General features: G+C 38.7%; 2 protein-coding genes across 11 annotated transcripts in view; one reads left to right on the top strand and one right to left on the bottom strand.

Annotated features, from left to right (window-relative positions):
* The window catches only part of LOC109856298 (rap1 GTPase-activating protein 1-like), a 79,079-nt gene that overhangs the window by 19,900 nt on the left and 43,213 nt on the right, over nt 1-15,966 (top strand). For 2 of the 9 annotated variants that reach the window (XM_020431410.1, XM_020431409.1), the window contains exon 1: nt 10,911-11,111. The exons of the other annotated variants lie outside the window; for them this stretch is intronic. In XM_020431410.1, the coding sequence (XP_020286999.1) occupies nt 11,008-11,111 (104 nt within the window). In that variant the 5' untranslated portion in view covers nt 10,911-11,007. Of the gene's footprint in view, nt 1-10,910; nt 11,112-15,966 lie in introns of those variants that run through there. 9 annotated transcript variants of the gene reach the window in all.
* LOC109856300 (fatty acyl-CoA reductase 1-like) lies at nt 4,232-7,406 on the bottom strand. Of its 2 annotated transcripts, none has more exons than XM_020431416.1 (8): nt 7,316-7,406; nt 6,939-7,055; nt 6,328-6,418; nt 5,977-6,222; nt 5,751-5,896; nt 5,305-5,604; nt 4,843-5,133; nt 4,232-4,589 (listed from the first exon to the last, which is right to left on the bottom strand). In XM_020431416.1, exons 1-8 carry the CDS (start codon nt 7,327-7,329, stop codon nt 4,325-4,327), a joined length of 1,470 nt encoding a protein of 489 aa, XP_020287005.1. In that variant the 5' UTR covers nt 7,330-7,406; the 3' UTR covers nt 4,232-4,324. The 2 variants fall into 2 exon arrangements, with proteins under 2 accessions (XP_020287005.1, XP_020287006.1); XM_020431417.1 differs by having other exon boundaries at nt 7,274-7,363.

Genomic DNA, 15,966 nt, shown 5'->3' with positions numbered 1-15,966 from the left:
CGCGGGTCTCAAAGCGTCGAGAATAATAAGCTGTTTTTTTTTGTTTTTAAGCGCTAATATAAATAGACGGACTCTTTTGCGGATAATAAGACGTTGCATCTCGGTTTCTTTGATCTCTTTTATCCTTTCGCGCGCGGCAACGGTACGTACCTTTACATCCTGCTTTTATACGTCGTTAGTCAACGTCTCCGTGGAAAGGGACATCAGCTCGATTTACGAAGCGCCGACAGGAAGAAGGATTTCCATTCGTTTTACTCGCGCGAGGCGAGACAGAGAGAGAAACGTGGACGCTTCGCACGCTCGCCGCTTTGTCGACGTTCCTTGCTACGATGTTAATCCCGCGGAAACGACAATGTCTCAACATTGTATGCAACTTTCAAAAATATTTAGAGTTTTTTTTGTAGGTAATCAGTCACGTATGTAAATAACTTTTACGTTTACACGTAAGTTTGAATGTGTAACACATAAAAACTTACCGACTAAGAAGTAATTAAATTTGAAAATTTACTACTAGGTGCGTTAAATCGCGAGTTTCACGTGAATTCTACATTGAGATTAAATATATTTCGTCAGTTATTAAATATCCCGGACACCCCGTATAGATCCGCGCGACGACAGGGAGTATTTTATGAGCAGTGATACTTATCGCCCTCGCTAACTGTAATTACCAGTTCCGTAGCGTGGCACGAGGATGTCTCGATGCACCTTCTCGGATTTAGCTCGCCGGAAATCGCGTGCCGGAAATAAGAACAGGAAAATCGAGCTGTGACGCGTCGCGCCGTTAGTATTTCTTGAAGTTTTGTTGTTCTTCGTAGACGTATAGTGCTTTAGGTGTACCAGTTAACCCTCGTTGAACTCCGCAAGTGTGTAGCAATTAGATTCGTTCGTGGCTGCTTTGCGCCGAACAATTGAGCAGTCAGTCGAGTGCAACAGCAGCTCAAAGTTCGAATATTTATACGACGAAACACGCAATCATTATTTATAGAAAGGTTTTGTTGTTATGATGATTCACAATATGTTTCTTTTTTGTTTTCAAGAATGAGCATCCTACCTTATTGTTATCGAACATTATTTTCGAATTTAATTGCGGTTCCGAAAGAACGTTTCTTGATTAAAGAACAAAAATTGACTTTTAGACTGTGACTCATTTTGTAAATTTATTTTTTAATTAATTCGCGCAACTTTCTCTCGGTGAAACACGTCGATAGATATCGTGGTCGTCGAATCAAATATTATAATCGGGTGTTTTACTTACATTTTACATGTATTCGATAAATATGCGAGATCTCTTTCAAATTTGTGCGAGTCTTCGCGTGTAATTTTCGTCGCATTGTTTAGGACCTCAATTTTTACCGAATAAGCGCAACCGACAAAAAAAAGCGATCAAAACGACAGAATCTCTCGATTCATTCAAAGCCGCGAAATTAATCTGTTGGAGATGAACTCTGACATCGCAGCGTGCGCGAAATTGAAACGGGGGGGAGCGAGATACCTCACAACCCTCGGGAAAAGAGACAGACAAATATCTCTACCCCAATCAGGAATCTTGTTCTCGCATGCCTGCATCCCTTCTGTGTGCTATTAATAATAACGCATTGCATCGCTCTTTTTTTGGTTCGCATTGTATGAGACCGCGGCGCACGAACAAGCAAATGAACAAAATCGGCTACCCTGTGTCGCACGCGTGCAGCAGGTTTTTCTGAAGCACCCCTCCTGGGTCTTTCGTTCCCGCTTCGTTTCGATTGGCATTTTCCAGGCGGACGAGTGAGTGGTGGGTTTTTGTCGTTTCCTCTATTGTACTCGAGAAATTCATATTATTCCGCAAAATTGATCCTCACAACTCCACGTTTTGTGTTTTTTCTAAGCTATTTTTTAAGAAAAATATATTAAAATCGTCAAATATAGAGTAAACTATAAAATCTACTTTTTTAATTAGGACAACAGTTTGTTATGCTGATTATGAAACGTAAAGCCATCCACACAGATTTAAAAATAGGGTTCTATTCTAATCTAAAATAATAATACTCGCACAAATGAAATTTTAAAAAATACCCGAGAAAGTTGATTAAAAATACACAACACACACGTATCCTTAAAATAAAAGGCTTTTATGCCGTCTTTTTTTTTTTTGCTGCGAATGCACCCCTCGAAACGATGCTCTCGGTTTATTATTTCAATTGTTCCCTCTTCTATCGCTTTTCGAAAGCTGCTTTCGTTTCTTGTGTCAGGATTCGTCAAGCTCTGTCAAAACGGAGGATGTTCTGTCAAAAGGGTTAGAAACGAGAATCGACCGATTCTTTTTATCTTTGCGCGCATCATATCGTTCCCTTCTTTTTTTTTTTTTTTATTTTGTATCCGATTCGCTTCGAATGAAGGAGAGAGGATCGAGCGCGTTCACGCGTTACTGTTGTTACTGTTTATTTGCTCTCGCACGTCTCGTTTTTCCAACCGAATATTTTCGGTTCGCAAAATTGTCGTTGAAAAAGAGCAATGATATAAAATAAAACTAAATGCATATCGAGGACGAAATTTTATTTGAAGAAAATGTTTTGCGGTTTACTTACTTTATATCGCAACGTCATTTTACAAGAGCGAATATAAAAATAACGGTCGCCTACGCACGTGTTCACTATATTAAACACGCAAAGATACTGGATATCGCGCAACTATGTCAGTCACCACACTTTGTGTGTTGCGTTACGCAACTAGCGCTATTGTGTTTCCGTTCTTTTTTTTTCCCCCTTAGTTTAATAACCGAGCCACGACTTTTCACAATGTGCTTCTCAGCCATTATTAGCAAAGAGAAAGAATATTATTTTCGCGTATTAAACAACTACTATATACGTAATTCTTGTTACGTCATTCTTATCACGGATAATAGGTGCTCGCATTTGGCACATTCTTTATTTGGAAAAATATTATATGCTTTCAAATATAAATGCATAAAATCGGCTTTTTTATTTTGTTTCTTTTTCTGTAACGTTTACCTAACGAGAATCTATTTCTCGCACTGATTAATATCCGACATGATTTGTTTCACCGATTGCGTTTCTCTCTCCGCGTGGAATAAACTTTTCTTTATTCCCGTGTAAATCCAACACGTTCACAATCTATATGTATGCGTGGACGTATAGGTTCTGGTGATTCAGCCGGGTATTTTGCGAGTGTGATTTAATTTCGCTGTATTCAATTCGAAAATTTATTCCGGCGCTCATCCGTGACGATAGAAACGCACAACAATCGACGTAACGCCTGGCAATCGTTCGCGCCAGTCTATAACAAATTGCAAATTTAATTCAAATACGTTCCAACAGTTGGCGTAATTTTACAAAATTGGAATCTGAATGCTCCCCCGATGTGCCGAGAAACCGGCTTTTAGAGCAGCGCACAAAGCGCCGCGGAAACGGGACGGTCGCGCGAATCCATTCGCGCTAGTAGGTGAGTAGGTAGGTAGGTAGGTAGGTAGGTAAGATATAGATATGTAGATAGATGGCTGGTGAGCGAACACGCCGTGTGTAGGTAGACGCAAGAGTCGCGTTAACGGGTGCACCGCATGTTCGGATGCACGAGATGCGGTTACCAAGCAAAATAATGCACGGTGAGCTACGGTCAATCGTTGATTACAATCACGGTGCTACATCACACAGTGTGTAGATTATCATCGGTCATAATTAAATAGAGCAAAACGAAACAATCGGGATGTTGGAAAAATAGAAAAAGTGTAACGAATTTTCAACAAAATATAATCTAGTTAAACGATAAAAAAAATAAAATTCTTCTCTCTCGATAGTAAAATAAATTGGCATAAAAGAGGAAATATAAAATAAAAATAAAAAACAATTTTTGATGACCTTTTTGATCTTGTGCAACAAAGTGATCGTTAACATTTTGTATTCTCTGAAATGACAGACCGAACAGGCCGCATTGTTGTCATCATGATTTATGAGCGTATGACACATATGCTTGAGTATTATTAGGCACGTGTGATAACCCGTCGCATTATAGAATTTGTTCTGGATCACCGACGAATCGACTATCGATAAATCACCGTCGTGACTTTGTACCTTATCGTGCACATTGTACATGCCGTTATTTCCCAATCTTTTCTAATTTCTCTTCACTTTCACTCGCCGGCGACCGTTCATCGCCGGTTGTTATACATTGTCTTGTTATGTTAGGTTAAGATATGTTTTGTTGTGACAAGATAACGGGTTTTTTATCATGTGTTTGAGATTGTTCTTTATTCAAATAGTTTTTATAATAGCATTATTGTTTTCAAGTGATATAAATGTCATTTAGATGTTTTATGAGCACATGTACAGTGTTAGAATACGATATATTCAGCCAATCTTTCCTTCGCCAAGTCCAACGCATTTCTGTTGACAAAATCGCGAATGCCGTGAACCATCCGTTTTATATATTCGTTCCAATCGAAATTGCTCATGTCAAATTCAAAGATCTCGCGATCCACCGGGTTCATTTGCTTCCATAACTTGAGCACCGTGTCATTTTTTAAGTACCACTCCTGTGTCGTAAAATAAGACATCGCCGAGAGATGAGCGTGTATCGGTTTGTAAGTTTTGTACCATCTAAAAAACAATTATACAATTAATGACAATAATTTAAAATATCTGAGTTTGTCTTGATTTCTCTATCTTCAGCGTACATTTGTTTGTACAATTTTATACGTAAAAATAAATCTTGTCAAATTTACAACAAGATAAGCTCGAACGTCTTCACACAGTTCTGGTAATATTCCGCAATCCACATATACGCGCACTCGCACTATATGTGTATATTTATATGTAAATGCATTTTGAGAGAAAAGAAAATACATCCGACCTTGGCTCTCGGCCGGTGAGAATGGCCGTCGCGTCCACCATGACCGCGGGCAACAAGTGGAACAGGCACATGAGAATTTTGTGCACCCAAAGTCTACTGTTCCAAAACACGCATTGCAGTTGTATGTCCCTCACACCCGGTATCTTTGATTCGTGTGCGCGTACGTGTTTTCGGAATGTGTTCCAGGTTATTGGCCTCTGACACGACGACACGTAATTGTACACCGCTATCCTTTCCACGTCCGGCACTAAGCCGGTCTCCACGTCCACTTTAAATTCTTTCTTGATATTCCTGCCAACAGAAATTGGATTTTAATTTGTGTGCGCACGTCAATTCCTCTCCGCAGAAACAATCCCCTTTGGATTGTTCTTTCTATCCGCTTTATTGACATCGATCGCTGTCGCGCGGCTCTATCTTAATAAAGACAAAGTTCCTTCTAATAAGCAGATTAATGAGCTTCACCTCACGTTAGTTCGCCAGGCGGCCGCGATCATGCTCGACGTCACGTAATCTGCCGGTACAAAGTCGAGCTTCTTGTCAGTATGACAGTGTATCGTGCGCAATAAACCAAGGCTCGAACCCACGAGAAGGCTGACGGGTCCGTACATGCTGTCGGTCCAACCCTCGATCGGTTCTTTCCACGTCGAAGTCACGACGGACGGCCGCACGATGCACGCCGGTATCCCCTTGCTGTATTTCACTACCGTGTGCTCCGCGATAGCTTTCGTAAAAGTAAACGTGTCGGGCCAGCAACCGATCAAGCTGTAATAAAGAATTAAAAAAAAATAAGAGTTACAAAAATTCCATGAAAATTTTCCAAAGAATTCCGTGAAAAATTGCGCGCGCAGAAATAAAACTTGAAAAATGTTCGATTAAATGTCGAACAAATGCGATGTCGAAGTACTCACGCCGGTGTGATCTCCTCCAGCTTCTTATCACTTAGAACGTTCATCAATGTTAGTAAGTCATCGGTCTCCATGGGCGGGGGATAATGTCTCTCCTCGATAGATTTAATTTGCGCGTGAGCGTAGACGGTCGACATATGAACGAAAGCCTGAAAATGTTACTTTGCATTTATCTTGAATATCATTTAACGCAATTCTTATGATAAAATCACTACAAAGTAATTATTACCTTGAGATCGGTCATCTCTTTCGCTAACTGAAGTATTTCCTTCGTAGCGAAGACGTTGACATTTGTCATGACCCTAAGCTTTTGATTGGATCGCATGATTGTTGCACCGTGAAAGATGATGTTCGTATCGAGCAATCTGTTTCGATCTTGCTGAGATAAGCTCATATTCATCGCATCCAAGTTGCTTTCGATTATTATTAATTTTTGAAAAGCATCGGGCTGTTCCTGTCTCAGTCTATCGTACAACTAAAAGTATATTTTTCAAATAATGATAATATTTGTACAATTGTTTTTGTTTTATTTTTCGCAAATTTTGAGATATTTCCTTCATGAACGACAAGCAATTCTTACTGGTAGTTTAACAAGTTCCTTCACGCGTTCACGAGGAACCTTTCCCTTTTTTGTTCTCACAAGAACGTACACCGTTGCGACGTTACAGCATCTGTGCGAACAGCAATATTTATGTAGTTTGCGTGAAGAAATGTTTTGATGATTTGCCACTAAGATGGCTCTTATTTTCGACTTTTGAATTTTTTCGCGGCACCCTAGAATGGTTCCTAAATTGCTAAATAAATAATCGGTGAAAAAGTTAAGCGAATAAGGAAAAAAAGAGAGACCCTTAAACATTAAAAATTATTTAAATGCATAATGAATCGATTTTACTTGATTATCTTCCAACGTATTAATTGCATCAAAAAACATGTTAAACAAAAGTTTGTAGATCCGGGTCAGAAAAATATTTTATCATGTATTATTTTTTTTGCACGACTAACGTTTTCGACAAAAATTTAAAACAATAACACCGTCAGTTCAGTACAGTAATTGTAATATTCCTCTTATCCGATCGGGCTGAACTTTTTTACAGATTATTGTTTTAGCAATTGGAACCATTTCTCGGAGGTGCCGCGAAAATATTTTAAAACAAATTTTCATCAGGAGTAAATGAAAGCTATCGGACTTACCGCAGCAATTTTTCGATTAGAAGCTTTCCCAAAATACCCAAGCCACCTGTTATAAGAACTTTACGACCCGAGAAAAATTGTGCGATCTCACTTTCCGCCATTTTGACTGATTGATTACTAAAACATTGGAATAATTTAATGCTGCTCATCGTTGCCATAAAAAAAAAAAAATACTAAAATAAAGTTTCCACGAATTATAACTAGAATTTGTCACTTAAGAATATTCCATATTATCTACACATCTCATATTGCCACCGTCTTTCTTTTAATTAAGTGCATGCACTATAACAATATTAAAGAAAATTTAATAATACTTTAAAACCTCTCACTCTTACTCTTTCTCTTTGTTTTCTAAGAATGAGTAATATCGTTCTTACGTCTGACTGGCCATTGTGCCTTCACAAATGCTCGCGAAGAGAATTCTGGAAATTCTCGATGTTACTGTTATCAGTATTAAACTTTGACTGCGTAGAAGTTAACTGAGGAATGAAATTTCATTTGTGTTGATAATGTATTCCAACATCAAAGAACAATATCAGATAATTGGCAAGTTAAATTAAAGTTGCGCATAATACGTGTGCGCATATTAGAATGACTTGACACTTGAGGAAATATGTCAGTCGAAGTTGTTTAGTACAACGTTTTACCGCAATAAATTTTTTCTAACAATTATTCATAAAAAGTAGTATAAAAAGTATAGAAAAAATGTTGAGCAAATTATTACTTCAATTATATCATAAAGATATTCATTCTTTCAAATGATAACACGTGTATAAGCGCGAAAATATATATTTTTTTAAACATATAGCACATTTCTCAGTAAATCTTAAAACTTTACGAAAACATAAAAGGATAATTTATGGAATCTACAAATTAATCGAAGTTTTTACAAGAATCTTCTTTGTACCTATACGTCTTTATTTTCAAGGCACCTAGAGCGCGCAGAGCATGACGGTGCTCATGAAATACAGCACTTTCCGGATAAAAGTACCGAAGTTTTCTTCGATTGCAGTTCCGAGACAAGAACTGTTCACTCGCTTTGTCACGCTCGCTTGCTTCTTTTCTTTTTATGTTTTTCCGAACGCTCAAGAAAATTGATGGCCTGTTTTAGGAAACACTAAAACAATTTGATCTCTTTCCTAATTATCCAGCTTTCAAAAACCCTAGAACACTTTTATCCGTAAAGTACTCTCACGTTATCATACAAGTAATATAGCCTCATGTGGAGTACGTAATATCGCTGTGGAAGAAGAGGCGTAGGTGCGCTCGTAAAGGTGTACTCGGGCGTTGGAAGATAGAAAGACAACGCGATAAAGAGAAAAAGACAGAGAGACATAGAGAGAAATCGAGGAGGAAAACGCGACAGAAAATCTAAGGAACAGAGAGGGAAAGAAGCAGTAGACTCGATGCGCGGGCTCTTGGTTGTCAGTGGAGTTGCCGGACAGAGACGGGGGTATGTTATTTTCTCCCCGGGGCCCACGTCACTCGACATCTCTCGTCCCCCTCCAGCAGCGCGACCCACCGCGTTACTCTTATCCCCTCCGGTGCGCCTCTGCCGGGGTCTTACGACGTGTATGGAGGGAGCGCGCGTGACGCATTGCCTCCGCATGGTGCTCTCGCATTCGATCTCGGAGCGCTCGCGTGTTTCATCGTGGAGCAGTGTCCTGCCGATCTCTTCTTCGAGTGTATCGGTTGTCATTATTGTGACGATACAGTGTTTATCATTCGGTCGCGGATCGAAGTAGTGAAAAACACACACAACGATTTACAACACGCTCATCGAAACCTTGTATCGATAATCGTTCGAATTGTGATATTTCTTCTGTAAGACATTTAAATTTAATTGTAGCGCAAAATTTTAACAGAAAATTGAAGAAAAGAACTTGCAATCGTGTGAGCAATTCTTCCGTTTGGGCTGAATGTACGATAATTTACAAAAATTTATGAAGATTCGTGCCGATTGTTTTTTTTTTTTTTTTTTTTTCGTTCACGTAAACACGTGCTTGACTTAAAGTGGTGTGCTGGTTTAGTGTGTTCGACCACACATATAACGGCAAATTTGCACTGGAAATCCGGAGGCTTTTCCTGTATCGCAAACTCGCGCGTGAACAAAGGCGACGCGAAATCGATACCAGCACTGAAAGCACTCGGTTACTATTTTCCGATTACCTTAATTTTCAATTCCCATTTCTGTCGATGAAATGATTGTTGCGGACAGAAAATTATTAATCGAGTGGCTTAATCAATGATCAGATGTTATCAGTAGTAGTTTTAAATTCTGGTTACGTATTGTGTGATTGAAAACCGACGTGCGTGGATTCAAAGGTCTACGTTCGACCGAGAGAGTCTCGTTTCCCGGAAAAATCCGAGCGATATAAGAGCGGCTGATAACTGCACCGCTTGTCTTGTTGCTCGAAGAATTATTCGTTTATCGTGCATTAACTGTGAGTAAAAATTTTTGCTCCGCATAAATTTGTTTTTGTCCACTCGCTGAAAATCGTATTTTTATTACCGTTTGCATTTTTTTTTGGTCTAAATTTGAGTTTAACGGTTTTGCTAATTACAAAAGTGTCATTATTTTGAAATTTTTCTTTCGGATGGTGAATGTCAACATTGAATGTCTAAAAAACTCGATTTTGTTATACCAAAGACGTAACTCGTTGAAAATTCGAAGTTTAAAAGATTTTTATGTTGAGCGAGTTTTTAATTTACAACATGTCGCATTTACTTGTATATTTGTTTCTTTTTTAACGCGACAGCAAAGTTTATATCTTTAACGCGAAAATATTTTTCTGAAGAAAAAAGTTTCATTTCCGCCGTGTGGCAATGTGTGATATGTGATAAATAAGTGAGTGCTCTAGTTCTAGGAGGAAATACGTAATTTTTTATTTCGTTTCGGGGAAACTTTTAATCTCAGTGTTATATATCTTTCAGAGAAAAAAATTATAATCAATCTCTCAAATTGCTTGAGACAATTGCGCGAGTTCGAATTAATGTTTACACATTAATTTTTAAAACGGTATCCGCGAAATCGATTGTCCTCATTTGCTGCGAGCGTGTCACATTTAATAAATCAGTTAAAAGTACTCATTTAAAACAAGGGAATATTTTGTTTTTAACTCTGTACTAACAAAACCAATTATATTCGCAATAACGGAATTAATTCGTAAGATATTATTCAATTTATAATATTAAAATAGTAGATACTTTTTAGTATTTTGAAATTTTTGAGTTAAAAATTACGACTTAGTTTTTTCATATTTAGTTTACACATTTTTTAATGATAAATCGATGAATAAGTTTCGGTTAATAAACTTAAAAAAATCTCTTGTTTGGTTAACCAACATAAGACAGCTCTTCTTACTTGAGAAACTTTGTTACAAAGTTAAATAGCAAATAGTCACAGACTCACATCACAAAAAATTGCCGGCCGTAGCGCTAGATCTTAATCTTTCGGCGATTTTATCTTCATCCGATCTACGCGCGTCAAAAGCACACGAATTCAGCGTGAGACGTCGCATCCATCAAAGAGTTAAAAGAATACTTTCGGGCCCGCAGGCTGCGCACGCGGAGAACGTTCTTATCTCGATAATGGTTATCGAATAGACGAGCGAGGCAAAGCGGAGACTCTCTCTCTCGAGCCGGACTGAAGAAAAAGAAGATAACAAAAAGAGAACCGCGAGAATCATCGGTGAGGGGGCGACCTCGAGATAAGGGAGGACAGCAACGGGGAGGAGCTCACCGATTGTAAATTATATTCACCCGCACGCGGAAAAATCGACCGTGAGCGGACGAAATAATTATTGTGCGCGTTCGCCGTCTTTTTCTTCGCGTAGAGGGACGACAGGGGAGGAAGGTGGAGGATTAATCGCGCCATGCCGATCGCGACGTGAGTCGAATGCGAGGTCCGTCGCGTCGTCGTCAAGGGGCGGAGAACGCGCCCGTGGCGCAAAGTGATCGGCAAGGTGTCGTCGCGCCGATCGTTCCTCGTCGAGCAGCAGCAGCAGCAGCAACAACAACAACAACAACAACGGTAGGAGCATCCGAAGGTGGTAAAACGATCTTCTGGATGCCAGTTATCGAGGGCGGAGTGCGCAAAAGGGCCGTTCGTAAAATGCGCATGAGAGTCTGCGCCGCAACCAAGGAGTCTTACACGCTCCTTTCCAAGAAACGGTAACGAATTTTTTTTTTTTTCTGTGTTCGAGTTTGGTTTGCTCAAAACGTGTAATAACGTTTGAAATTCATTAGAGAGAGTGCTCGAGACCGCGCAGAGTAACTAATCGAGCGTTAATAGAATCTTCTCCGATTTGCTCGCGATATCTCGCGACGCAGACGGCGTTATCTCGCGCACGTGTGCGCGCCTTTCCGCGTCTCGCGTAGCGATCTCCGGCCGTCGCGTCTCTATCCGTTTCCAGAATTAGTACAACACACATACCGACATATCGCTCTGGTACATATCTGTGTCCCGCATTTCGATTTCCGTCAATCGCACGATGTTCGTTCTTTTTTTCTTTTCTTTTCTTTTTTTTTTTTTTTAAGCGATTCGCTAAAGTCGAGCGACGCGCAGTGACCGTGGTTACAGTTAACGCGATACGATCGCCCGTACGAAAGCGGAAAGAAGATCGAGACGTGGACACGAGGGAGAGCGAGGTTTCGATCAAACCCGTAATCACAATTTACGGACGAAATATTTATGGACTGTCATTTCGTAAATTACCGCGAGATTACGGCTCGTTACACGGCTGCACTCGTGCGCGCAATGTCTACGTTTGTGTATGTGTGTGTGTGTGTGTGTATGAGAAAGAGAGAGAGAGAGGGAGAGAGAGAGAGAAAAAAAGAAGGACATAGAAAGATAGAGAAAGAGAAGAAGAGAGATAATCAGACGCGCGGGACGTGTAACGGGTATGCGCTCTAACTTTTAACGACACGTTCTCCATGTGTAGGAAGAATGCGAATGTGCAGCGTGTTCGAGCGAAATTTTACGTCTCATCGCTTACATACTTGCCAAAATTGCATTTGGAAACCGTCAATATCTCAGTCCAGCGAACTTTTATCGATATCGATGTCTTACAAGACAGTAAAATGTCAGATTACCTGCGTTAGGTACATGAGTTTTAGCTATTTTAGAAAAAAACATACTGTAGTTTTTTAAATCTCTATTATCTTCATCTAATCTATATTATCTTCATAGCAGAGATTCATATATATATATATATATATATGCATATATACGCTTGTGTGTGTAATTACATATATATATAAAGTTAGAAAACAATTTCGGAAAGTTGATATATTCGACGACGTGATCGTTACTTTCTCGGCAACATCGATTTATGCAACTTTGATTTAGCTTACGGATACAGGCAGTAACTGTCTAATCTTTGAACCGCGTGCACGATGAAGATAAATGCGACGCGACCGCGCGAAAGTGTTTTCGCAACTGTTGTATAATCCCGTGTATTTGATCGCCTAGATGAAAAGCGACCCGTCGTTTGAGCTATTAAGTCCACACGAGGCGAGATATATATACCCATATTTACCGCGCGCGGAATTATAATAATTCGCGACGCGTCGTCATAAATATTCATTCGCACGTGCGCTTCGACTATTTGCACGCAGTTCTATGTACGAAAGATCTTAAACAACCCCTTTAGAAAAGATTTTTGATATCCGATTACCCCACGGATAACGACTGTGAAAACTTTCTCCAGTGTAGGTATTTATTTTGTCGAAGCAAATTCTTTACAAATGTTCGTCGACGAACGGAAATCGTTGATTTTTTTTCTCTGCGGTCGTATTCATATTTTTTTACGCGTATCGTATCAATTTACTTTTATCATAATAATAATATATTCATTAATTTATTTACTTGTATCACAATATAATGTTAATTTGTTATACATCACGCGCACTACAGTCTGATCTCGTGTGTAACGAGTAAAACTACATTAATTAATTATATTGAAATCAATCCTAATTTATCTGTGTAATTATTTATTTGCTTATTTAATATTTATTTCTTTCTCGCTCAATAATGTATAAACTCTATCTAAACATTGTTTATCTATAAAAAAAGTACATACATATTACAAAAGATATGAAATCAAAAGATATCGAGATAACTCTACTGACTTAGTAGTAGTAAAAGGGTTCGAGGACAAGATTGGCAAAGAGATTATTGGGAATCCCAAGGGGGTGCACAGATATAAAGGACAACATCGTTTTTTTTCGCAATTCGAGATTACTCGCGATTGTTTGAATGTAACTTTTGAAAACAATTTTGCGTGGCATATTTATTATCCGAAGAGATAAAAAAAAAAAGAACAAAAGTTGATACAAGATATCATATGTGACACAAGTTCCATTCTCTCGCTCGAGTTCTCAACAACCAGTTTTCTAAAACTTTGTGTTTATTTGACAAGACAAATTTCTATCATTTTTTCTAAGATGATACAATTGAAAATTTTTGATACTTATATATAATCTATTATTATATTTGATATGATTTGATGTATATATCGTATTTTAATTTAGTATTGTCTTTTTGTATGAAAAGAATTTTATGCAAAATTGACTTCACGGTCTTTACAGCGATGATAACAAGGTAGATACGGCACACCCCGTATGTTAACACGTAAGTCGAGAACAAGTAACCATGTGTTCGCGATATCTCTGACTGTCTTGCGCTCTCCTCTCTTTTCCACCGTCTCGCTTACTCTCTTCCCTTCTCTTATTTCTCGGCTCTTCTTTCTCGTAAGCGTCCGCGCGTGTTGCAGCTGCCACACAGCAGTCTACGCGTGTCGTTGTTGTCGTCGTCGTCGTCTCATCCTCTTTCTCCTCCCTTTTCTCTAACCTTCTCTTGTACTCTCTTTGAATCTGTCTAATAATGAATTGAAGTACTGTATCGCGCGACTCTCTCGTAGGAGTCAGCGTTCAATAGTAATGTTCTATGCGATCACATTAGCAATACGCGTTTGTTGTAATCTTAATTATTTTAGTCGCACTTTGTAATCACACGATGTCGCAGTGCTTCCGCGCGTAAAGTCACGCTTTTACATTAATATTTCGTTATTGTTTTTATTTTCAAAATAATCAATTTAATTATAACAATTATATATTGCATATATACGTGCAACAATTTAACTTTGTTTACTGTTATAAAAATAACAGCGATAAAACGAAGCAGTAGAATGTTCAACGCACAATACGATGCCAAGATAGTCGACGATGGGGAAGTCGTTAATATCGCAACTGAGCATCGCAGCAGCTGATTTGCTATTGAACCAATGTTCTTATTCCCCGATGAAAGAATTATGTCGTTAACGGTTGATTCGCTTGATCTTTTCCATTTCTTATGCCGACCGACGTTTTACTCGAAGAATTATCGGATCATCGCGTCGGAGTGGCGAGTACAGTTATGGAAATGAATGCCCAGTCATAGCGGCTTTAAACGTGACTTATGAGTACGAGGTGTGTGTGAAGTTACTACAACACGCGCCACACCCTAATAATAATATTTTGTAGTTTTGACTGAGAGTAGTTTTCTTTTGAAAAGACCAAGAATTTTTTTCTATATAGTTAGCAAGAAATGGCATGTTGATTACTAATTAACGGTCGTGTTATTGATTACATATTATTAGTTTCACTTCCTCGTGACATTTAGAGTTTTGCATGTTTTATTGCGCGTATTACGGAAATGTTTACGACCACACATTTTATCCGGAGCGCTCCGAAGTTCTTTGAAAGAAAACTATATCGACTCTAAATGATAATTTTGAGATTCCACTTTTTGAATGCTCAAAAATTCTGGGATTCAACATTACGTATTCTGACGTTGAGCGATATCATCGTTGTTATTACACAATGGGCCATTCTGTTTCGTTATTTCTCGTTTCCGCGAAACCCCGTGCGCGGTGCACCCGATAACATTGCGCGATGTACCTAATAAAAGTTGAGAGAGATGTGCAAGCGGAATTCCCGCCTCCGCGGAGCAACGTGAAGTGACAAAAACCTCGTTACTCGTATCCCGAGGGCATGACAGGAACTCTGAGCAATCGAACAGCAATCTTTAAATAGATGCAATGTGAGCTCGCTTGCTTTCTCAGAACATCTGCCGTATCACTTCCCGAAGTATTGACCTCTGGGCATATTCTTCGTTACACACGACGTTTTGTAGATTAATTCTTAATGGAACGACGTGTCTCTCTCTTTTACGATGAGTAGCAGTTATATAGTAATGTTAAAAAGATCGTTAGTTATCATTAACGATAATAGTTACATGAATCACGTTGCGTAAACGCGTAACTTTGTACGGCAATTAGTTTGCGAAGCGGTTCGTTCGGTAGCACTTACCACTTTGCGTATGAGAGAAAGAAAAAAAAAACAAACAAACAAAAAGCAGCAGAAGTTATAGTCACGTGTGTTTGTGCAGCGAAATGCGTCTTCTCATTAAGAGGCCACCGATTCTCGAAAGAGAACATAAATATACCAGCGCGAATACGAAATTACCACCTTTGAAACTCGTTTCTTATCTCGCGTCGGCGGAATGCAAATTGTTGTACGAGAGTGTAGTTTTAGATTCGCCCGCCAGCTGTAATCTAACCAATTTCTCTTTCTTCCGCTGTCATGAAACATTATGTTGTGGAAATGACTCATTTATCGTGGCTTTTAAAATACGCGATAAAAATGTACGCGGGACACAACAAAGATTTTCGGAAGCCCGTCGTTGATCAATTATTGTTACGAGTGAAAAAAGTTAAAAACAAAAAAGTATTTTTTTTCTATATATATATTGATAATATTATTGACTATATATTGCCGATTGGTTGGTTAGTTGATCGAGTCGAATCGAATCGGTAAGATCGAGAGAGTAAATAAAGAAAAGCGATTTTGAGACAGTTCGTCGTATATGTAGAGAAAATTAAAAACGTAACTAAAGTCACGCGACAGGAAAGAGTAGAAAAACAACACGTGAAAATAACGTGACTGTAATTTATATTATATATAACATTAAATAATACATATTATA

Source organism: Pseudomyrmex gracilis, unplaced genomic scaffold, assembly GCF_002006095.1.
Source record: "Pseudomyrmex gracilis isolate BER0280 unplaced genomic scaffold, ASM200609v1 scaffold_113, whole genome shotgun sequence".
Lineage (NCBI taxonomy): Eukaryota > Metazoa > Arthropoda > Insecta > Hymenoptera > Formicidae > Pseudomyrmex > Pseudomyrmex gracilis.
This window is presented reverse-complemented; position numbering and strand designations above follow the sequence as displayed.

Bases quoted from the DNA above. Each gene is read 5' to 3' on its own strand.
- LOC109856300 (XM_020431416.1), bottom strand. The intron at 5,897-5,976 runs GTAATAATTACT...TAACATTTTCAG, and splicing joins AAGAGATGACCGATCTCAAG to GCTTTCGTTCATATGTCGAC. The intron at 4,590-4,842 runs GTCGGATGTATT...ATTGTTTTTTAG, and splicing joins CTCACCGGCCGAGAGCCAAG to ATGGTACAAAACTTACAAAC.